Below are 24,833 nucleotides of genomic sequence, written 5' to 3'. Positions count from 1 at the left end.
CCTGCTGATGAGCTGCTTTTCTTTACATGGCTGAAATGAAGGAGAGAACTGAGCATCCTGAATGACTCTACTTTTTCTGGCCCTGTTCAGAGTATCAGAGCCAACCCTGGTGTGGAGAAAATGTCTGGCTTCCTCTCCCATCTGCCTGATAATCAAAATGTATCCATCAGTTTATCAAAATCCTTCTGTGCTGTAAACAACAGGAACCTCTTGTTCTTAGGACTGGTTTTGGAGTAAGCAACTGTACCATTCACCCAGCTCACCCAGCCCCCCAAGGAACATTTCTTACCAGATATAAGAAGTCATCCAGCCACCTTCCAAGATACTCTTTCTCTATTTTTCCTATCCAAGGGGCTTGGTAGAAGTAATGAGTAGCAGTATAAGAAATGCTTTCTGTTGCAGAATGTATCAGGGCAAATGGGATGCAGATCCACTGGAATTAAAATGGAAACAATGAATTCACGCCTTCTCACTCCTCTATCAAACTCACACTCTGCACCCTTGCCTGCAAAATTCTCCAGAGTCTGCATTCTTAATTTCCTCCTTTTCACCTACTTATGCCACCTAAACCAACCCAGACCTCCTGTCTGGACATCCATATGCTTGTGTTTTCTTCTCCTGCTTTGGTCTTCATTTCATACCACCTTTTATTCCTGTAGACCACTTCCTTTTCCTTTTATTTTCAAACAGTTCTACCAACCTCATTCAAATTTCTTTTTTCACACGTGTTCTTCCCACAAAATCTTTCCGTGCTGGTCCAGTATAATTCATTATGCTTCTCATCTGTTATGTATGTGATGTGTACATTAGTCTACAGCAGTACTTTCATAGTTTCAGATGGTAGAGTTGGAAGGGACCTAAGCAGATCATCAAGTCCGACCCCCTGCCATGGGCAGGAAAGGATGCTGTGGTCAAACACCCCCAACTAGGTGGCTGTCTAGCCTCCTTTTGAAGACCCCCGGAGTAGGAGCGAGTACCACTTCCCTTGGAAGTTGGTTCCAGATCCTAGCTGCCCTGACAGTGAAGTAGCGCCTCCTGATGTCTAGCCTGAATCTACTCTCAATCAATTTATGGCTGTTATTCCTTGTTACTGCCGGTACTGCTCGGGGGAACAGGGACTCTCCCATTGCCTGCTGGTCCCCCTTGGCCAGTTTGTAGATGGCCACCAGATCCCCTCTCAGCCTTCTCTTGTGGAGGCTGAACAGGTTCAGGTCTCATAGCCTGTGCTTGTAGTGCCTGCCTTGCTGCCTCCTGATCATGCAGGTGGCCCTCCTCTGGACCCTCTTAATGCTGGCCACATCCCTCCTGAAGTGCGGTGCCTAGAACTGGACGCAGTACTCCAACTGTGGCCTGACCAGTGTTGCATAGAGGGGGAGGATCACCTCCTTGGCCCTGCTCGTAATGCATCTGTGGATGCACAACAAGGTACGGTTAGCCTTCCTGACCGCGTCCCCACACTGTCGGCCCATGTTCATTTTGGAATCGATAATGACTCCAAGATCCTTTTCTGCCTTGGCACTGACAGGAAGGGAGTTCCCCAGCCAGTAGGTATGCTGCTGGTTCTTCCTCCCCACGTGCAGCACCTTGCACTTGTCAGTATCGAAACTCATCCTGTTCTCATCCGCCCACCCCTGTAACCTGTCCAGATCTAGTGGCAACCTGTCCCTCTCTTCTAGCATGCCCACTTCTCCCCACATCTTACTGTCATCCTCGAATCTGAACAAGGTGCTTTTCACCCCCTCGTCCTAGTCACTGATAAAGACATTGAACAGTGCGGGCTCGAAGACCAAGCCCTGGGGGACCACACCGCCCACATCCCTCCAGGTCGAAAACAACCCATCCACCACCAGTCTCCTGGGTGTGGCCCTCCAGCCAATTAGTGACCCATCTGACTGTGTAGACATTGACACCACAATCTCCTAATTTTTTAATGAGAAAGGGGTGAGAGACAGTGTCGAAGGCCTTCCTAAAGTCCAGAAAGACTACGTCCACCGCAACACCTGCATCCAAGGATTATGTGACCTGGTCATAGAAGGCCACCAGGTTGGTCTGACAGGACCTGCCTCTAATGAATCCATTTTCAAGTAGTGCCCAACCTTTTAAGCCCATGGGCTGGATGAGTACTGCAGGGTAGGTCCATGGGCCAGATCTGATCTGTGGCCCAACTGAGCACATGGGGCTGGGGCCTGATCCAGCATGTAGGGCCAGTGTCTAGTCCAATATGCAGGGCCAGCCCAGCTGGGGCCTGATCCAGTGCGTGCAGCCAAACTAGGATGTAACCCCAGCCCTGCATACCAGATCAGGCTTCAGCCCCAACCCCAATCCCACATGCCAAATTAGGCCCCATGGCAGATTGCACTCATGACCCTGGCTCCACACACGGGGCTATGTAGTCTGGCCTGCAGGGCTTGGCACTTTGGTAGCACGGGAGTGGTGACAGTATTAATTGCCACTGCTTCCTACACCACCAAATTTCCAGACCCATGGAGAGTAGACTTATGGATGACATGGCTCCACAGGATGGATCTGGCCCTCAGGCTAGAGGTTAAGTACCACTGACCTACAGCAAAAAATGCTATACATTTTAAAATAATTATTCAATTTTTCAAATGGGGAGTAGAAATGGCCCACCAAAAATAGTCACCAGGAAGAAAGTATTTTCCCTATTTTACAGGGTGCATCTACATGAGCTGTTTACTGCACAGTAGACTAATTAGCTGTGCAGTAAAAGTCTCGGCATCTACATGTGCACCTGTATTAGGCTGGAGTAAACTTATTTACTCTGTACCAGGCTAGTAATTGTATTTTAAAAACTTGTATAGTCCTTGTATTTAAAATAAAACTTTGCAGCAGCACATGTATAGATGCTGACACAGTTGGTTGGGGCATGAGGGTGTTTCAGAGTGGGGGCTACCTCCTGGCTAGCCCTGTCTTGAAGCACCCTTGTGCCCCAGCCAGCCCCTCCACAGCACGCCGGGCCAGGGGGAGCAGCCCTGGACTGGCCAGCTGATCCCTGGTGCTCTCTGCTAGCCCGGTCCAACCCAGATCAGTGGGGATTCCCCACCCAGCCAGTGGTTTGCTACTAGCTGCCCCACTGGTGGATTGGGGCAGGGGGCTGTAACCTGCCCCACCCCTTCAGCTCTTTCCAAGCCCCACGCCTCAATTGCCTGATGGGGGTGAGGAGCTGGGACCTGCCTCTGACCACAATAGTTCCTAGTCCCCACTCCACAATTGCGGGGTAGGGGCTGGAGAGTTTGTTCCCCACTCAGCTCCGTGACTGTGGAGCTGGGTAGGTGGGGAACAAGCTCCCCAGCCCCCACAAACAGGGAGGTCCCAGTGCCAGCTCCACCTTCGTGGGGCTGATTTTACCAGCACTAGCCTTGTGACCCGAGAGCCAGCCCTAGGAGATAAGGATCTCCCAATCCCTACTCCCCAATCACAGTCTGAGAGCATGGGGGCCTAGAGATCTCTGCTGCCAGGGCAGGTGAACATAGCCCCCACCCAGGCTCTGGTGGTCGAGCCTGTACCAGCAGCAGGCAGCTTCCAGGGGAAGGAGCAATCTTCTGCTCCCTGGTGGCCAGTTAACTGGGAGAAGATTTGCTCCTGGTTGGGTGTCTACATGAGCACTACTGCACAGTTAATAATTGCAAGTAAATTCGCTACTTTCATTTGCAGGCAGAAAATTTCCTCACAATTAGTGAGGTTTACTGCGCAGTAAGCATGTGAACATGTAGACACACATGCTTACTGCTCAGTAAGCTATGCTGTTTTGCAGTAAAGTGTCTTGTGTAGATGCACCCTGTATAAACAACAGATGAACAACTAAACTGGGGTCTGGGGCCAATATCCCTAGAGTTACTGTGGACTGACTGGTGAAAATATGAGCAGAATTTTGTCCCTCATACATAGTTGCATATCATAAGAAGACTGATAAGAGAAGTATGCAGGACTTACCAAACTGAGCATAAGAAAAAGCAGCTGTACCACATCTGTGTATGCAACTGAGTATAGGCCTCCCAGTAAAGTATAGAGTATAACAGCAGATGCTGAAATAATGATAGACAGATAGCTTCTGATGCCCAGAATGACTTGCATTGTTGCTCCTTTAGACAAAGATAGTTTTGAATTACTATAATAGACCAATATCACATTGAGCAAAAAAAGTAGTTAAATGATACAAGTATTACACTAGTTTAGTAGTTAGCATACAGAGCTAGAAGCCAAAAATTACTGAGATCTATTTTTTGGTCTGCCACTAACTTAACATGATCTTGTCCAAGTCACTTTACTTTTTATATTTTACTTTACCTATCTGCAATATGTACATAATACTAAATTGTAAGTAAAGCATAACTATAAAAGTATGCATTTTTTCCTATAAGGGTTCATTAGTTTCTATCAATTTTGTTTAAAATCTTCAGGAGATGGGAAAAAGAAATAAACACCATATTTTCCCAAATGAAGGATAAACAAACAGCCTGCAAAAGCAGTATGAAGTGCAACTCTCTATACTTAATTCAAAGGATATTTTCCATGCCTATCTCCTGCTCCCTATTTGTCTATTGCTTACTAGTTTTGTAATTAAACACAACAGCAGAGCAAATATATTTACCTAAGGAAGCAAGAATAGCTGCAAACCAGAATATATCTCCTATCAATGATGGAATAAAGAGAAGGCTGCCAATCATGTTCCCATATGTTTCTTGGAGAGGGTCCATCATTGTCACATAATTTCTGGATCTCATTGGCTTTACAAAGAAGAGACCACCTATTGAAAAAGACAATATTGTCATTGTATGTTGTGTGTATCATCTCCTGAGGTAAAGGATCAGTGCAACCCTCTTGTCTAAATGGCATCTGGATTAAGGCCAAACCCTAGTCAGCATTTGCTAGTCAAACCATATCATTCTGCTAATGTTTTCTCATTACAATGTCAGCCAGGCTGTCATCTCTATAATATATGAAACAGCGTTTCTTACCCAGTTGTTAAAATGTAATCTATAACCAGCATTTTCAGGTGAATTAAACCACCCTCTTATGGGTCTTTCATTATCTTAAAAAATATGCTTTGGCCATAATAAGGCAATACGTTTATCTTTCATTTTGTAAATGCTGAATACCATACAGCCTACCAAGGTAAATACCATACTACTTTCAGGTATGTGTATAAAGCCTACAACTCCATTTTCTCTAACCAGGATTATCATTTTCTTTTTGACATCCACCCTTCATAATGTGAGGTAAGTCCTAAATTCCTTTCTCACCTGAGCAAGCCTGGCTCACACAGGGAGCTCCATTACAACTGTGAATGCATCTAGTGCCTAATCCTGAAGCCAACAGAATGGCCTGTCTGAGAATGACTGCTAAAAGCTACAAGATTGGTCCCACAGTGATTGGGGCATCGCATATGAAAAGGATTACTCATATGAAGAAGGGTTGCAATCTCACAGATTTTCCCGCCTGATTCATACTGGAGTCAGGGGGAACCTACCCACTGATGTCAGTGGATCATGCTCTTCATACTCTTCACCAGATATTTCCTAGTGCGCGCCCCGTTCTTTTTTGTCTCAATCTTTTCCCTATTGCATCCTCCTGGAAAATTGGCCCACAGAAGGTACTGGTCCCCTACTTATTACTTTAGTTTTATATTAGTTTGGCATTATAATAGCAGTTGTGACAGATTGGTAATAACAATGTCGAGAGAAGGGTACAATTTGATGCCAGCCAGGTACACCCTAACCCTGCTTATTATAATGCCAGACATCTCCCTGAAGAGGCTAACACAAAAGTCATCAAAAGTGCTTGTCAGAGTTTGCTAAGGAGTGGACAAGCTCAGCAAAATTGGTTTTCCTAGAATGCCTCCAAACTGGGGGAGGCCAAGATGTTTAACTGTGTGACAGCAGCTCTGAAGCTGGTCAGTGAGTCAAAGCCAGAGTATGCACAGAAGTGACTTTGCATGTGTGTCACCGACAGGGGAATGTGAGAAAGTCTCATCACTGGTTTCAGGGTCTAGAGCAGTGGGGTTGCAGAGTCTTGCGTCCCAAGGACTCTGGCCAGATTGAAGGTCTGAACCTCAGTGTGTTCCTTTGAGACATCTTATATAACTTTTCAACTTTTCTTTTGTCTCCATCACCAGTGCCCCCTCTCCCAGGCTTTTTCCTTTGTATTTAAATTCCTTTTTATTTAAAATCCTTTTTCCAAGTCCATGCAGAGCATCCGCTGAAGTACACAATCACTTACAAAGAATCATACTTCTATGAACCAGTTAGTATCTCAGGTGCCGCTCTGCCCTGCCTGCTGCTATAGAGTCTGCATCAGCCCAGCCCTGCACCCAGCATGCGCTGACAGATGTTCATGAAGGTGCTCTGCTTTGGAGCACCTTCATCTGAACCCTCATGTAATCATAAGAATAATATTCCCATAGACCATCACGTGAAAGGTACAGATTGTTCTACACAGGCAGTTCTCTGACTGTTCTGGCATGTACAGTCCATGGAGAATCATGTAACAGCCCTTAATCTTTGACAGTTACCTGGGGTTCATTAAACTACTTTAGATTAGCAGCACTGGATTTTTAAACAATGGGTTTCTGAAATACTTTTTACCAATAACAAGGGACAAAGCAAATCCTACAGGTGCCTGGACCCACAATAGTCCTCTTGTGGGTAGATAGACAATTTCAGCTGTACCATTGATATACGCTCCACCAACCCAGGTGGCTGCAAGAAAAGAATTAGAGGAGAAAGTTAGAAAAGAGAGCTATGCCGCATATTTCCTACTAGCCACCCTAAAACGTGCTAGAAACCCTGGGCTGTATTGAGAACATTTTATTCACACACAAATATTTTTTCACGGTCGCATTTACTTCCACAATACTACTCTTGGAGTAAGAAATGCTATCCAGTGTGAGTAAGGGCATTGGAATCTGGCAATTATACTCCATAGTGGATAGCTAGGTTTGCATTAAAGAAACATTAATGTTTACATTTTTAGAGAGAATTTGTATACCTTTCTTTTTATTGCTACTTGACACAGGTGAGAGCATACAGTAAAAGCATTACATTTATTCTACTTGAATAACTTATACAATAGAATACTTATGTATCGATTCCCTTTACAGTAATAATTATAATTAAGAAAGGAAACCCCACAAACAGCAGAGACAAACACTGCCTTCCAACACATGAATCTTCAGCCCTGCCATATTATTAAGGCAACCAAATACACTTCTGGGCATGTAACATGGGGCAGCATTCTCCAAAGGACAAGAAAGAAGGATAAGTCTCTAATAATGAGAAAGTACAGAAGACATCCATGAGGAAATGCTCTCTTTCTTGAACCTATTCATGCAAAGTTTTAATACTCTTACTCAGGCTGAATACCACCTCATACATAATGAGACAGCTCCAGGAGTATGGAACTGCTTACAACCTGGGTAGGAGAATTTAGTTTTAAATTAAGACCACATACTAGCTTAATGCAAAGTGCTGTACAACTTTGGGAGTCCCTTTATTTTCCAGTGGACTATGGAAGGTGTTAAACTGCATAGAATCTTGAGGGTTGGGTATTTGACTAATCACATAAAGCTTGGTCAATTGACTGGTCAAATATAGGTAAAAATTTGCCAATAGGTCCAAATCATACACAGAAAAAGCACAAATTTTCCCTTAAAATGCATTAAAAATTAAAAATCATATTTCTATCAAGAAAACTACAAAAATGTAGTTTTTTTGTAAAGTTGCTATAATCATTGACTAGTCAAAAAACATGCAGACAATTGACTGGTCAATTGACAATATTTGACCAGTCAATTGACTGGCTTGCCAACCCTAGTCTGAACTACTACACGTGTAAATGCCGATTAATAAAACTTTAACTCTTTATCTTAGTTAAAATTAGTTCTTGGATTAGAAAGCAAACAACAGCATGAGCATTTTAAAAATGGGGGGAAAAAACTAAAAGAATTTATTTTAAGAACACTTACCAGTTGCAGTGAACAATCCAAGCAAAAAATTCATGTTCCTGTCTCCCACCATGGCCATTTCACTTGTGCTCCTATTTTTCTTATCTCTTTTGCTTCTCAAAGAAGCCCAGATTCCAGTGGCTAAAGTTATGGCATAAAACACACTCAAACCTACCAACCCAGGTACATTCAGACCCATTTTTTTGCAAAGTAATTCAGATCACATAGGTTAATATGGATTTATGATTAGATGTTTGATCTTCAGTCTTTCGTCTTCTGTCTATTGAGATGTAATTCCAAATGCTGGAAGCCACATCATTCAATCCTTCCTCACAGTCGTAGAGATCACTGGAAGTGAAGGTCTTTGCCGTGACTTGCCTGTGTCCCAGTATTTATCCTAGAAGTAGAACCTTGATGCCAAACAAAAGATTTCTTCTTGAATAGTTTGTCAGGCTCTATTCTTAGCTGGAGGTTGCAAGTCTAGACCTCTAAACTGCTTCTTTTAACTGCACTGTTTTGTGAAAGGATTAATGGCCACAACTCCTAAGATGACCTTTAGTTCAACAATAAACCTAAGGATCTAATATACACCAATAGTGACTGTGGAGTGTCAAGAAGAGGAAGAGCTAGGAAGTACATAGTGTTTTTCTTTTTAATATAACACTTTGTAAACAGACGGTCGGTGGCCCCCGCCATGCACTGTGTTCTGAAAACATTCTGCAAGCCGGCTGTGGAAGGTCTGATAGTCCCGATAGCAGAATAAAGGATAGTTCAAGGCCCCTTGTGCTGCTGTGTTTGTAGCTCAGCAATGAGAGTCCGACAGCAACCCATTTTGTTTGACTAAGAGACCAGTCCAGAGTGCAGTTGCACATTTGAGAGACTCTTAACTACAGTTTTGACAGAGTAGATAGATTTGATAGAAGTCTTACTACGAGTGCAGGCATATTATTTCCACTGTGTTCTCCTCATCCACCAAACTGGTTACTCTGTCAAAGAAGAATATCAAGTTATTTTGGCATGAACTTTTCATAACAAATTATGTTAGCTGCTAGTGTCTTCTTCAGATGTTTACAAACTGGCTGTTTTATCATTTGTGCTGGTTACCTCTCAGGTATTGAATATAGGCTGGTTGAAGATTCCCTGGGTCCCCTTTTTCTCTTATTTGAAGATGGACACTGTTAGCCCTTCTCCAGTCCTGTGGGACCTCCCCTTTCATCCATGTCCTGGCACATATTATGGCCAATGGCTCTGTGATTTTTCAGCTAATTCCTTCAGCACCATAAGAAGAATTTTGCCAGACACTTCTGATTTTAAAATAATTCAAATTATTGAATTTGAATCTGGGCAGCTGCCTGCTGGATGACAGGAGGCTGCTGTTGCTGACTGGGGCCAGAGGCAGCACCTATTTCAAGCCCCAAACACATCAAAACAGCTTCAAAATGAAACACCTGGAGAAACTTCGCACAGCTTAGTCTTAACCTTTGTCCAGAATCTTTGATTTGAGGCCCAAATACAATGTTCTCTAGGCATTTTTTCCCTTTTTTGTTTAATTTATTTAATAGGAAAGTCCTCTGCAGAAAGATAAAACCTCTTCTATCCTTCAGAACAGACTAAACAGTGCAGAATGTATTATCAGTTACTTCTCTTCAAGTGAGTCATTAATTTCTCCAATTTAGAAAAGAAAACATTTAGTTTTTGTTCCCAAAAGAGCTTTCTTCTCTCCTTTGATATGTTTTTAGAATGACATAAAGTTCCATAACTTATTAGTTTTGACTGGTCATGACATATGCTTTACTAAAGTAGAAATGTATTCTTATTGTAGTGATAGTTCTGACTCCTGAGGAGGCAAAATCTGTCTCTCATTATCTGGTTTTAGAGGGGCCCTTCTCTGTCAAAATCTATTAAAACCACATATGGCTAATAAAAAGCTGTCAATGTCTTAAACAGTAAAACAATGTAAGCATAGCATCTCTAGCTGTATTAGTCAGCATAGGGAAATCATTCATTGTATTTCAAAGCATACCCTGATACTTTATTTTCATTTAGGATCTCAAGGCACTTTACAGATACCAGTGAATAAAGTCCCATGTAAAGAAGGGAAGCAAATTAATTCCCAATTTTTCAAGCATGTAGAAGTGAATTAATTTATTTAAGGTTATAACTGAAATCCATGGCAAAGCAGGTAACTTCTCCCTCTCAATAGCAATACAGTATTACACAGCTCAATACATTATAGGCACATCTCACCCTATGGTGACAATGTTATATACTTCCTTTGGAAGTACTAAAGCATGGCGCAGTAACCACCCGTACTGCGCCATGATCGCAGTGCATGGTTAGTTTTAGCCGCTACTTTGCCATAGCAGTGCACTAAAATGAGGTAGCACACTGCTACGGCAAAGTAGCTGCCAGTCACCTGTAAACTCACGTGATTGCTACATCACTGAAGTGTGTTGTATAGCAATGTACCGCATCACTATGGTGATGCAGGGGGACGTGTAGATGCGTCCTATGGGGAGTTTGACTTTTTTTTAAACAACTAGTATTAGCCACTCTTGAAAGCAGGATTTTTGAGTACCTGAACTAGTGGTCTGTTACAATATGGAACATCCTATAAGAACATAAATAGTATTACAAATAGTAAAAGTTAAAGAAGTGCAAAACTCTTACTCCTCCTACATAATAGAATAAAATGCGTGTCTACATGTGTTGCTATGGCAACATTGTTACTGCACCTTTTGGAAGTACTAAATCATGGCACAGTGACAGCCTATAATGCGCTGTACGTGCAGCGCATGGTTATTTTTAGCACTACTTCGCTACAGTGGCATGCTATACCAAGGGAGCGCAGTGCTACAGCAAAGTAGCTGTTGGTCACATGTAGACATCCATTGACACTACGTTGCCACTGCCATAACGCATTGCTATGGTAGTGTAGCATCATGTGTAGAAGTGCCCACAGTCGATCATATTCATAGAATTATAGAAAGTTAGGGTTGGAAGGGACCTCAAGAGGTCATCTAGTCCAACTCAAAGCAGACAGTACCCAACTAGATCAACTAGATCATCCCAGCCAAAGCTTTGTCTATCTGGGTTTTGAAAATCTCCAAGGATGGAGCTTCCACCACCTCTCTGGGTAACCTGTTTCAGTGTTGTACTACCCTCCTAGTGAGAAAATGCTTCTTAATATCTAATCTAAAATTCCCTTGCTGCAACCTGAGACTGTTGTCCTTGTTCTGTCATCTGCCACCACTGAGACCAGTCTAGCTCCATCCTCTTTTGAACCACCCTTCAGGTAGTTGAAGGCTGCATTAAATACCCCTTAGTCTTCTCTTCTCTAGACTAAATAAGCCCAGTTCCCTCAGCCTCTGCTCAGAAGTCATGACCCCCAGCTCCCTCACCATTTTTGTTGCCCTCCACTGGACTCTCTCCAATATGTTCACGTCCTTTCTATAGTGGGGCCCCCAAAACTGAACGCAGTACTCCAGATGTGGCCTCACCAGTGCTGAATAGAGGGGAAGAATCACTTCCCTGGACCTACTGGCAACACACCTACCAGTGCAGCCTAGTACGCTGTTAGTCTTCTCGGTAACAAGGGCACACTGCTGGCTCATATTCAGCTTATTGTTCACTGTAACCCCAAGGTCCTTTTCTGTTTCTGCTGAGCTTCTGCTCAGCCAGGCAGCCCCCAGCCTGTACTGGTGCATGGGATTGTTCCATCCTAAGTGCAGGACTTTACACTTGTCCTTGTTGAACCTCATGATATTTCTTTTGGTCCATTCCTCCAATTTGTCTAGATCACACTGAAACCTAGCCCTACCTTCCACCATATCTACTACTCCCCACAGCTTGGTGTCATCTGCAAACTTGCTGAAGGTGCAGTCTATGCCTTCTTCCAGGTCGTTGATGAAGACACTGAACACAACTGGCTCCAGGGCCAACCCCGGTGGCACTCCACTTGATACTGGCTGCCAACTAGACATTGAGCCGCTGATTAATTACTACCCTCTGACCCTGATGCTCCAGCCAGTTGTCTATCCACCTTCATCCAGCCCATACTTCCTTAGCTTGCCTCAGAGAATATTGTGGGAGATTGTATCAAAAGCCTGGCTAAAATCAAGGTATAACACACCCACTGGTCTCCCCACATTCACAGAGCCAGTCACCTTGACATAGAAGGAAATCAGGTTGGTCAGGTATGACTTGCCCCTGGTAAATCCATGCTAACTGTTTCTAATCCCCTTCTTCTCCAAGTGCTTTGAGATGGATTCCTTGAGGATCTGCTCCATGATTTTTCCAGGGACTGAGGTGAGGCTGACTGGTCTGTAGTTCCCTGGATCCTCCTTCCTTCCTTTCTTTAATATGGGCACTATATTTGCTCTTTTCCAATCATCTGGGACCTCTCCTGATTGCCTTGAGTTTTCAAAGATGATGGCCAGTGGCTCTGCAATCACAACAGCCAACTCCCTCAGCACCCTCTGGTGCATCCCATCCACTCTCATGGACTTGTATATGTCCAGCTTTTCTAAATAGTCCCTAACCTGTTCTTTTGCCACTTTTGGCTCTTTGTCTCCCCCACAAACTGTGCTGCCCAGTGAAGTGGTCTGGGAGGTGACCTTGCCTGTAAAGACTAAGGTGAAATAGGCATTGAGCAATTCAGCCTTTTCTGCATCCCCTTCACCAAGTTGGCTCCCCCATTCAGTAAGAGACCCACACTTTTCCTGCTCCTCCTCTTGCTACCAACATACTTGTAGAAACCTTGCTTGTTACCCTTCACATCCCTTGCTAGCTACAACTCCAATTGCACTTTGTCCATCCTGACTTCATCCCTGTATGCCCGAGCAATGCTCTTATATTCTTCCCTAGTTATTTGTCCAACTTTCCACTTCTTATAAGCTTCCTTTTTGTGATTTAGTTTACTAAAGAGTTCCCTGCTAAGTCAAGCTTGTCTTCTGCCATACTTGCTAGTCTTCCTGCACATAGGGATGGTTTGTTCCTGCACAATTAGTAAGGCTTCTTTAAAGTACAGCCACCTCTGCTGGACTCTTCTCCCCCTCAGACTGGCTTCCCCGGGGGTCCTTCCCATGAGTTCCCTGAGTGAGTTAAAATCTGCTTTTCTGAAGTCCAGGGTCCTTACTCTGCTGCTCTCCATTCTTCCTCTCCTCAGGATCCTGAGCTTAGTCATCTCATGGTGACTGCCAGTGACGATGCATAGACAGTACACAGGGGTGTATGTGCACCCCCCGACTGGTCACATTCACCGCTTAGGTCAGGGGTGTCCAACCTTTTTGAATGTGGGGCTGGATCATGAACTTTTTATCACCCAGTGGGCTGGCAAGCCATATTCAAAGTCCTCACAGGAAGCGGTATCACATCACCCCCCCGAAAATGAAAATACAGTGTTTACTTTCATTTCCTGTTGCAGTACCTCGGGTCTCAGAAAGCGGCTTGGTGGGGCACATGGCAGTCTGTGGGCCGTATGTTGGACATCACCTGCCTTAGGTGATGGGTGGGGGGGCAGGCGGGAGTGGCAGTGCCCCCCCTCCAAGCGCCGGCCAATCGCAGCAATCACTTCCAGAAGCAGTTGCAGCCACTCCCAGGAGCAGCTGCAGTGATCAGCCACAGTGAACGTGGGATCGACTGTGTGGGGAACTCCCCCCGGGCAGTGACAAGTTTTGCTCGGTCGGCATGATCAGCTGTGGGGGGATTTCCCCCTCCCCCCCCCGGTCGGTGGGACTCGTCACAAGGGGGGCAAATGCCCCCCCTGACTAAGGCAGCTCCAGTTGTCCATAGTGACTGCTGCCCAAGTTACCATCCCCTACCAATTCTTCCCTGTTTGTGAGCAGCAGGTCAAGAAGAGCCTGGCCCCTAGTAGGCCTCTCCACCAGTTTGTACCCATCTATGACAGTGCTCCAGTCATGCAAGTCCCTCCCGATGTTGGTCTGTGGAAGGTGGAGCAGGACCAAGGCACCGGGAAGAAGGAGGGGGAGGTTGGAGGACCTCTGTGGGAGGAAGTATCACTATGGGAACCAGAAACAGCAAGGTACAGTCGGTCAGGAAACTTCACTCAGAAATAAGTGGGGAAGGAAAAGGGAAGAGCCGGAGGAATTAGTCCTATCAAAGGATTGAACTGGGTTTTTTTCAGCTTGGAGGGACTGTGTTTGGTTTCCTTTTTTTTGCCCCTTCCTGTCTTTTCTTTTCCCTCTTAGCTTTTTAAAATCTTTTATTACTCATTACAATTACTGCAACTGTGGACATATTTGTATGTGTATGTGTGTTGTGTTGGGACTTGTCGGTCCATCCCAAGTTGGGACCAATTATAGTTTCATAGTTTCATTGTAGGTAGGGTCAGAAGGGACCTTGACAGATCATCAAGTCCGACCCCCTGCAATAGCAGGAAAGAGTACTGGGGTCAAACAACCCCAGCAAGGTGGTCATCTAGCCTCCTCTGAAAGACCCCCAGGGTAGGAACCAGCACCACTTTGCTTGGAAGTTGATTCCAGATCCTAGCCACCCTGACAGTGAAGTAGCAGCTCCTGATGTCTAGTCTGAATCTACCCTCTGCCAGCTTGTGGCTGTTATTTCTAGTCACTCCTGGTAGTGCTCGGGGGAACAGGGACTCCCCCAATGCCTCCTGGTCCCCCCTGACTAGTTTATAAACAGCCACTAGATCCCCCCTCAGCCTTCTCTTGAGGAGGCTGAACAGGTTCAGGTCCCGTAGCCTTTCCTCGTAGGGCCTGCCCTGCTGCGAGGCCCGTCGGTGTGGAAGCCTATCCTGTTCTCATCCACCCACCCCTGTAACCTGTCCAGATCTGATTGCAGCCTATTCCTCCATTCTAGCATGCCCACATCCCCCCACATCTTAGTGTCATCTGTGAATTTGAACAGGGTGCTTTTTACCCCCTTGTCCAAGTCGCTGATGAAGATGTTGAACAGCGTGGGTCCAAGGACCAAGCCCTGCGGAACCCCACTGCCCACATCCCTCCAAGTTGAATAAGACCCATCCACCACCAAACTCTGGGTGCAGCCCTCCAGCCAGTTAGTGACCCAATTGATTGTGTAGGTGTCAACGCCACAATCCCCTAGTTTTTTAATGAGAATGAGGTGAGAGACAGTGTTGAAGGCCTTCATAAAGTCCAGAAAGACTACGTCCACTGCTACCCCCATGTCCAAGGATTTTGTAACCTGGTCATAGAAGGCCACCAGGCTGGCCTGACAGGACCTGCCTCTAATGAACCCATGTTGGTTGCCCCTAACCATAATCTCCCCTGCTGGCCCCTCGTGGACATGCACCAGGATAATTCTCTCAAAAAGCTTACCCAGGATCGAGATAAGAGTAACTGGCCTATAGTTTCCTGGGTCCTCCTTCCTCCCGTTTTTGAAAATGGGGACCACATTGGCCCTTTTACAGTCCTCTGGCACCACACCAGAGCACCATGAGTGCTCATAAAGCTGTGCCAGGGGTCCCACAATGATCTCTGCTAATTCCTTCAGCACTCTGGGGTGGAGAGCGTCAGGAACAGATGATTTAAATACGTCCAGTCCCTCCAGAAGTTCCCTGACTAGATCCTCACTGACCCTAGGCCTGGGTGCACCTCCCCTGGGGCCTATGGGAGTCCTGGGGAATTAAGAATTCCTGGTCTAGCTCTTCCCCTGGGTTTGGTGGTCTGTAGTAGACCCCCACCACTAAGTCCCTTTCCTCTCGACTTCCTTGTATTCTAACCCAGAGCACTTCAGTGTGCCCTTCCTCTGACCTTGTACTACTTGCTGAGGATGTGTATTCCTCCTTGACGTAGAGTGCCATACCCCGACCTTTCCTCCCTGTCCTATCCCTCCTGTACAGCCTATAGCCCTTGATATTCACCGCCCAGTTGTGTGTTGGGTCCCACCATGTTTCTGTGAGCCCCAATATGTCAGGGTTGGTGTCAGCTAGCAGGAAGGTAAGTTCCTCCTGCTTGTTCCCCATACTACCAGCATTTGTGTAGAGGCATTTGAGGTCTCCTGAAGATGTGTGCACTGGCCCCCTAATCTTAGTACTGCCCGGGCCCCTGTTGCTTACCTGGGTATTTGTTCTGCTCGTCATTGGTCTAAGCTGGGCTGTTCTTGTGGGTGATGCTTGGTTTAGTGGTTCAAGGCTTCCTCCACCCTTGTCTCCCCCTTCCCCTGATGAGCCTAGTTTAAAGCCCTCCGAAGGAGACCCGCCAACCTAGAAGAGAACACATGCTTACCTTGTTTGTGTTGGAGTTGACAACAAAGATGTGGTCAGGTTGGAGTGCAGGGGAGGAAGAGCCCCATAAATCTATCCTACCTGGTGGTCCAAGGTGGTTCTCCCTTTGGAAACCACCTCCCAAAATTAATAATCAGAAACATAAAAGGCATGGCAGATGAGAATGCAACACCGGGGAGGGTCTGAAGGATGTAATTGTCCTACCTCCTTAGCTCACTGACATACAGGGACAGAAGTCAACCCACTAAAGACCAAAGCCTTATAGCACCTATCATCAACAATGGGGTTCCTGGGAAGGTTGGTAGGATGGGTAAGCTTTTGTACAGAAGAGCACAGAGTCAAGTGTTGAAGGGGAATTTGAGTTGGGTATTTCCAATACAAACAGGGGTGTGACAAGGGTGTCCCTTATATCCCAGGATTTTTGTACATGCTATGGAACCACTAGTGCAGAGGATAAGGGGGTGTTGAGACAATTAGTGTAATTAAAGTGCCAGGCGTAGGGGGGAGGGGAAGTGAAATATACACTATATATGGATGATATTAACGTGATGATGAGGGACGTGATGTCATTAGAACAGGTTTTGAAATGCATGGAAAATTACGGGGAAGCTTTGGGGGCTAAAGTAAATAAGGCTAATTGTGCGGTGATAAGGGTAGGGAATTGGAGGGGGCTTGGGGAATTATGGGGTGAGAGTAGTAAGGAATAATATGAAAATCTTAGGGATAGTATTTGATGTGGAAGGGAAGCGCACAAAAGCATGGGAGGAGGTTGGGGCATGGGTGAGACAGATTTTGGGTTTATGGGGCATGAGGGACTTGTCATTCTTGGGGAAGGTTAAATTGGTGAGGCAGAGTAGGTGATGTTGCCAATTTTGTTGTTCTTGAGAGTAGTGTATCCACCATTGTGGACACAAAGTAGGAAGATCCAGAGGCAGATTTGTACCTTCCTTTGGGGTAGTAAAACAGTGTGTTGCAAGGAAAGAGTTATGTAAGGAACGAGAGTGTAGGCAGGGGATGGGAATTACCAGACATAGAGATTTTTATTCATGCACAATATGTGAGAATGGTTATGAGGAAGGTGGCAGAGGGGATGGGGAATGTGGGGGATTTTTGTAGGTTTTGGGTGAGAAAGTGATTGCAGAGGTTGGGGTTTTGTGAGAGGGGGTGAAAAAGACTGGCTGTGGAAGTTGTCACTGCAGTATGGGAGGGCAGAAAACTTTATTAAAACACAAGGTTTGGAGGGGTTGGGGTTGCAGGGCTTGAAGGAACATAGGAGGATTTTGAAGGAGATGAAAGGGAAGGATAAGGTGACAGAGGTGGGAGAGTTGATGGAGCAGCAAGCAAGAAAGGTACGGGGTGGGGCAACTGGTAGGGGGTTGAAAGGGGAGCACATGGACTTAATGTGGATGATTGTGAGGAGGGTTTTGGCAGTATGGGGGATTCAACATAGATGGGGATTGGGGAGAATGGCAAAATGCCCATGGGAGAAGTTGGGGGGAAGAATTGGTAGTGCATGTTTTTTGGGAGCATTTCTTTGCAAGGGAGGTGTGGAGGAGGCTCCAGAGATTCTCACAGGTTACAGACTTGTGTCAGCAGATAACATTTGAGGCTGTGATGTCTGGACTACTTAAAGAAGGGCCAGAAGAAGGGAAGGTGTGGGTGTGGGTGGTTTATGTAAAGGTAACACTTTGGGAAGTGCAAAACTTGTTAGTATTGAAAGGAATGAACCATACACTGAAAGAATGCTTACAACTCGCATTGTTCAAGCTCAGATATTATATGAGATGGGATGGGGAGGAGCAAGGAGGGAGTAAGATGGAAGAAGCTTGCAGGAAAGCTGAATGGAGATATCTATTTAACTAAGGAGAGAATTGAGATGGTGGTTAAAGCGAAGCCTTCGGAGAGGTAGAGGGGATGGGGTTTGAGGTGGTATGATGGTGCCATGAGAGGTGGTGAGTGGGGTTTGTGAGAGTCAATATGTTGTGCTATAATGAATGTAACATGGAGTTATTTCATTAGATGGTTTTGCTTTCAATGTTTGCTTTTGATATGAGGGGGGGAAAGTGAGACTTTGGAGTATTTGTACATAGGATGCCTACCAATGGATGTGGGAGTATCTGAAGCCCTAAGCTGAAGATTTTGGAGCAGAGTATATTGTCCAGTGGTAGTGCTGCATTGAATTTTGCTCAGTTGATAGGATTTGGAACTGTTTCGGCTTAGTCTGGAGCAAGAAATGTTGTGTTGTGTCATATCGTGTTGACTTCACAGTTGGGTTCTATCACTAAGCACATGCTTTGGGCAGCAGTTAAATAATAGACAATATATTTAGTGAAATTTCCTTGTGTGCAATTATAAGATGATGGGAAGAATCCTCTGCCTTGCAAATATGTTCTTTAGGCTGGCTATTACCAACTTCCTAGTAGTACTGGGCAAAGTGTATACTTCTGGAAATGGGGATTAATAGTGTAACTATTAAATAAGTCTTTGATTTCCACATAATTAGAGCAATGCCAACCTTTCTATATGCCCTGATTGAATCAGAAGAAGTTGTAGTGGCTCGGCCTGCTGATGTGGCTGAAACTTTAAACAGGTGTAACATTTTTCTACTATGTTAGTAATGTCATTATTGATCCTGAGCCAGTAGATCACTTTGCATGTTCACTTTATACATTTCTCTATTCCTATATAACCCGCATGTATCTTCTACAGAAATTTTGTAGGCTCCTTAGTATCATCAACTTACTGCCTTTAAAAACTGTTCCTTTTATCAAAAAAAGTTCTTGTCTGAAATTCCAGTAATATGTTACATCTGTGTTGCAGTCACTTTTGTCCTCTGGCCAAGCATTAACAGTCATTTCTTTCAAGAGTCCCAAGGAATTGTTCTCTGTTTCTATTTCCTGAAGTTTCCTAGCTGCTATAGGGAGTGAGTTGACAATTAAGTATACATAAGTTTGCACTTCTGTCTCAAAGGACTTTTCAGGTTTTAGACTTATAGTTCTATGAGCCCATCTGCAGTAAATATAAATTTTCCTAGTATGCAGGTAAAGGCAACAATATTCCTACTCATGTTTGTATGTACCCAAAGAAGAGCAGAACATGAATTGTGTAGCCATCTTGATTTCTGGCAGACCTGTATCTTGGACCTGAATTACGTATGTAGCAGATGGACTACAAAGCTCTTAATAGTAGCTCATTTCAGGAGCTAATGGAATATAAAGCTATAAAAGTTATGGCAGTCAAAACCTGGACAGTACAATCCCAGAACAGCACCAGTCTTGTTCTTACACAAAATCACACTAAGGTGGCTTGATGACTTGTTCAGAAGGCAGCACACCAGCTATAGACATTAGGGCTGTGAGAAATGGCAGCACTCCATTTCGACCACTGTTTTGACAGAACAGTGTTTCATTTTGAATTTTGTTTCAATTCGAAACAGCTGTTCCATTCCGTTCCGTCAAAACAGGGTCGAAACAGCGAAACTGTTCTGACATTTCGCCCATAGGATATAATGGGGAAGGACAATACTGCCTATAACTTTGTCATTTCTGGCTTGATTTGGATGAACCATGCAGGATTGGTAGCCCCTGCTAAGGGCATCAAGTCTGCCAAGTTTTAAGGAGATAGGTGCAGGGGATTCAAGAAAACTGCACCCCAAAATCTTGCAAGCAAAACTCATGTCATGTGTATGTGTTAAGCGACAGTGGGGTCAAAACTGCAGGCATGCTAGAACCTGCTAAGGCCACAAAGCCTGCTCAGTTTCAAGGCGATAAGTGCAGGGGTTTGGGGGAAACTGGAACCCAAATTGTGTATCGAGCTGGTCCCTGATTGAATTATGATTGATTACGAAACAAAGTAGCTAGCGAGGATAAAGAGTTAGTGAGCAAGGTTAACACCTACAAAACTGCAGACTAAGGAGAGGAAAGAATCAACACAGAGCCAGGAACTGCTTCTGCCCCAAGGCAGAGACAGACAGTTGCACAAGCACCCATGTCACAAGTTTTGCCTGTCAGCAGCTAGGGGTGCAGGGCCCCAGAACCCCCCTACACCTATCTTCTTAACAGCTGGCAGGCTTTGTGGCCACAGCAGGGCCTAGCAGCCAGGCCTGCAGCAGTTTCCCCCCCTGCCCCATGCCCCAAGACAGACACAGTTGCACAAGCACCCATGTCACAAGTTTTGCCTGTCAGCAGCTAGAGGTGCAGGGTCCCAGAACCCAGAAACCCCTGCAAGTATCTTCTTGACAAAAAATATATATGTTTTCTCATCAAAACTTGTTTCTGTGAAAAAAGCAGATTATGTGACACTGAAATATTATAGGTTGCACAGGCTGCCTTCTGAGTTTTACTGAATTGTTTGTGTTGAGAAAGATGGTCAAAAAAGTAATTTTTTTTCACAAAAATGTTTTCACTAAAATTTAAGCAAAGGCTCAGTATCTTGATTCAAAATTGAATTTCTTTTGCTTAAAAATTTCCTTCTATATTATTAGAAAAATATTCAAAAGCCTTTTGACAAACCCAAAATGTAACACTTCATTTTAGGGCAAACAAAATGTTTAGTTTTGTTTTTGCCAACTAGCCAAAAGCATTAGCTATTTGTGTAACTGTACTTAACCTTTGAAAAGACCCCTCCCTGCACTGTAATGTGCAGACTTGCTCAAATGAAAGTGTTATCTTGGTCTATGCAAAGATGTGACCTTAGAGATACAAGAACCCTGCTTTATTAGATATTCCCTTAATTCCCTTTCCAGACAAATTGGAATCAAACAGACACTTTTAGAATAATAATATTTAATATTTACATACATTTGTAAAGCAACTGATTGCACAATGAATACAACAAATTGTAATGTAAGTGAGCAATATTGTAACTTGTAACAAAGATTGCAGAAGTGCATTTTCTTACCCTTTCTGAAAAGCAGACATGTCAGCCTGTCAGCGCAGGCACAAGCAGGGCTGGGTGTGCCATAAAGCCAGTAGTCAAGGCAGCCAAACCATCAATTACTGCTTGGGTTAAATATTTAGGGTTTCTATACAGTAGCAGAACCTTTGGACATGTCTGGCTTATGCTCTTTTTGTTTCTGAAAACATACTGTAATGTCATATATCTCTTTAGCTGTCTAACTGGGCATGTCTACATGCTTATGAATGTGTCATAATTACAGCACATTAAGTTTAGTACCTGTAATAACAGGTACTAATTTAATGAGCCATAATCGGCACTATTGCGCATTAGCGCAGACAAACACTTTTCAGGTGACATTAATGAGTCTTAGACTAAATCTAGTGAGCATTAGCACTGTTTTTGCCAGTTGTGCTAATGCACAGTAGAATAAGTCTTCTGCACATTAGCCCACTGATCCTTACCTGTTTACACACTCACACCACACTAGTTCTTATTTGGCTAAATAGAGGCCTGCAGGTTTGCCACTTAAGCACCTGAGTTTCATTTCCACTAGTAACCAAAGTGTGTATCTCAATATTCATCTGAAAATAAAAACCTGAAGAGGTGTTGTTCATTATGTTCTTTTCCTCTTTAAAAAGTTTCAATTGTTTAAACAGGGAATAAAAGTGATTTAATGTGATTTTAGTGACTAGTCATGAATTACAAGTTATGAATAATATTTTGTGAATAACTGATAAACTGCAATATGTCTGTCTAGATTCATTGACAAGTACTTATAAATAATGAAGAGAGCCATAGAAATCATGATCAGCCCAGGAACAATTTGCAAACAGAGAAGAAAAGGAAATCTTTGTAGTGAGAACTGCAGAAAATTTGGGGTCATATTGTTTATTTTCAGAAAAATGCAGTTTTACCTTGTCAGTTCACAAATTCATGTCATACTCAGCTACGTTCAATCATGAGGAAATAAAACTGAAATAGTCAAAGCAGTTTATTCAACTTTTTGAAATCACTTTTTGCCTTGAAACTTACTTACATTTATTTTTAAAAAATGGGCTAGAAAATCCCAGGAGCAAAATGAAATACTGTATTTACTGAAATACAGGAAAATGCTGAATAAAGATGACCCCCATGTAGACGTTGACCGGCTGGCTAGGGCACAAGGGTGCTTCAATGCTGGGGCTACCTATATTAGAATCTAATCTTGGAAAGTTGTAACTAATTTGGAAACTTTCCACATATAGAAGCTTATTATTTTTCAAATTAGTTATAACTTTCCAAGATTAGATTCTAATATAGGTAGTCCCAGCACTGAAGCACCCTTGTGCCCCAGCCAGCTGGTCAGCATCTACATGTGCGGTGCTGTGCATGAAAGGACTCCGGACCAAAGTACTACTTGTAAATACCCTGCTGCAGAGTTTATTAGTTTTCTGTCCCCTAACGGGGCCATATGTGTAGACTCTGAGAAGTTTACTATGTGTTAATTAGGCAACTGCGCAGTAAACATCTCATGTTGATGTGCCCAGTGTGACCTTACAGGGGGTGCATCTACACAAGATGTTTACTGTGGAGTAGATTAGGTTTGCAGTAAATGTCTTGTGTCTATGCATGCAGGGCTATTAGGCTGGAGTAAACTAATAAACTCCACAGCAGATTTTTATACTCTGCAGCAGTGCACATGTAGATAATGGAGGGACTAACTACGGCACAAGGTTTCAGTGTAGGGGCTGCCTGCCACCTAGCCCCACACTGGAGTACACTCCTGCCCCAGCCAGCCCCTCCGCAGCACATTGAACCAGGTTGGAGCAGCCCTGGGCTGGCAGGTGACCCCCGTGGTCCCGTAACAGCTGGGGCTGCTCCAACACAGCTCAATGTACTACAGTCTTGGGTGCACATTCAAACAGTGCACCCAGGAGCAATACATTCTGGGACAATAAGTGCCAGAGTTTATTGCTCTGCCCTAATTGCACAGGTAGATGCACACAGGGTAGGGTAATTGCTGGTTTCCTAGGGAGGGTGGAGTATATATATAGCACCAGTTGGAAGGCTGGTATGGGATAGCCAGAAGATTGGTGTTAATGACAGTAGTAGGATTTTGGATATTTGAGAAAGAGTAGTAGTAATGTGAGGTAACGGAGGAAGTGAAACTAGAAGGTGGAACAAGTGGAAGGCAGAGCAGCAGGGTAGTGGCAGAGAAGAGTAGAATCAGTAGGCCCTGGATGAGGGACAGAGGAGTCAGCAGAAAAGCAGCCAGACAGTGCAGAGGATAGAAGATAAGAGCATGCCCAGTAGTAAAGGTAAGATGAGTGAGAACTAGGGCAGGAAGAAAAGAAATAAATGGTAAAGTTGGTCCAAGCAGGTTCCACGTAGACAAGTGCTGTGGCACTTGGTGACACTGCTACTTCAGCTGCTGACTGTGAGGTGCCGCTGAAGTGGAACATAAGAAACAAAGGCCTAATTTCTCAGGTACCCAAAAGCCCTGCAGTCAAAAATGGTTTGTCTTTTAGTATGTACTCCAGGCCCTCCTGAACAGACAGCATATCATATTGCTGGTACCAAAAACTGAGGATGAGCATTCAGAGAAGACAACAGATAATTTGTAATCTCAAAGATCTAGAAAATCCAGCCCCTCCCATCCTGATCTCTTTATACAAAGTTCTTGCCTTTCTGAAACTCCTGACGGTTCTGGGTCCCTCCCCCCATATACAGTATGACACGCTGTCCTGATTTTACATGAATCCCTGCAGATCAAACAGCAAAATTCAATATCTTCCTTGTTTCAGGGGTTTTGTTTGTGAAGGGTGCTTGTGCCCAAAAGCTTGTAAAGAACAATTTTTGCAACTATTTCTGTTGGTTTAATAAAAGATATCACATTTACCCAAATAACTTTCCCTGCAGATCAGGTGCGTGTCACTGGCATTCTTTGCGGGTCTTTCACATTCCAGCAATATCTATCTGAAAGGGAATAGATTAAAGATTGTAAAATTAATTAAGTTCCGGAGGGATATCTGGCTCATTGCAGAAATTTTAATATAGTAAACATCAAAAACCACAACAAAACAAACAGCAACAAATAAGCACCAACCTCTGCTGGGAGGGAAATCAAAATAGAGAGTGACTTTTTTGATACAAGGGCAGAATTGAAAACCGAGAAGAGATTTTATGTCCATCCACAAGTAATGTGGTCCTGAGGGCCAAGCCTTCAGAGAGGGACTTTAATGCCTACATTTTCAAAAAATGACTGGTGGTAATGGATGGCTCAGCCATTTGCTGCCTAGCTTAAGACACCTTAAAAGGCCTCAGAGAGTAGAGAGGACTTGTTTTTTTCTGAGAATCAGGTCTCTTTTGCTCTTTCAAATTCGGCCACTGAAAACCAAAGCTCCCAAAATCACTCATCCCTTAAACATTTAATCCTAAATAAGTATGCCACCAGACTACTTATCTTCTTTCTGTCACAACCCAAAATTGTGGATTTTTTGATTGTGTGTGCTTCGGCACCGCTAAATTATGTTCCCGCCGAATTGGAGCTCTTTTGCACGACGGAGTGTTCTGTTGTTGTGGAGAACCCGCGTGCAGAAAAGTGCTTCCCGTCGTTCTGTAGCCTTCTTTGCATTGTGCATTACTTTTGCATTTAGTGATGCACGCTGCAAAGGAGTTTTCCAGCCATTTGTATTGAGATTTGAGCCACATTATTGGCCGGTCTTAATTTAGGCACACGTGGCGGCTAGCTATTGGCTTGCTAGC

At 44.2% G+C, this 24,833-nt stretch overlaps 2 protein-coding genes and 1 long non-coding RNA gene across 3 annotated transcripts in view; 1 reads left to right on the top strand and 2 right to left on the bottom strand.

The window, feature by feature from the left end:
• Positions 1–8,512, bottom strand: part of LOC102384332 (high-affinity choline transporter 1-like) — a 19,505-nt gene extending 10,993 nt beyond the window's left edge. The window contains exons 1-5 of the mRNA XM_006018632.1: positions 7,985–8,512; positions 6,606–6,719; positions 4,613–4,768; positions 3,955–4,103; positions 290–433 (exon numbers count right to left, since the gene is read on the bottom strand). Of these exons, the coding sequence (XP_006018694.1) occupies positions 290–433; positions 3,955–4,103; positions 4,613–4,768; positions 6,606–6,719; positions 7,985–8,162 (741 nt within the window). The 5' untranslated portion in view covers positions 8,163–8,512. The remainder of the gene's footprint in view (positions 1–289; positions 434–3,954; positions 4,104–4,612; positions 4,769–6,605; positions 6,720–7,984) is intronic.
• LOC102384576 overlaps positions 1–24,833 on the top strand; it is a 71,638-nt gene that overhangs the window by 23,248 nt on the left and 23,557 nt on the right. The gene's annotated exons all lie outside the window — the stretch shown is intronic.
• LOC102384755 (transmembrane 4 L6 family member 1-like) overlaps positions 23,989–24,833 on the bottom strand; it is a 26,743-nt gene continuing 25,898 nt past the window's right edge. The window contains exon 6 of the mRNA XM_006018633.3: positions 23,989–24,044. Coding sequence (XP_006018695.1) covers positions 24,024–24,044 — 21 coding nt within the window. The 3' untranslated portion in view covers positions 23,989–24,023. The remainder of the gene's footprint in view (positions 24,045–24,833) is intronic.

The sequence above is a fragment of the Alligator sinensis genome, unplaced genomic scaffold (assembly GCF_000455745.1).
Source record: "Alligator sinensis unplaced genomic scaffold, ASM45574v1 scaffold116_1, whole genome shotgun sequence".
Classification (NCBI taxonomy): domain Eukaryota; kingdom Metazoa; phylum Chordata; order Crocodylia; family Alligatoridae; genus Alligator; species Alligator sinensis.
Note: the sequence above shows the minus strand (reverse complement) of the source record. Positions and strands in the feature narration are given on the sequence as shown.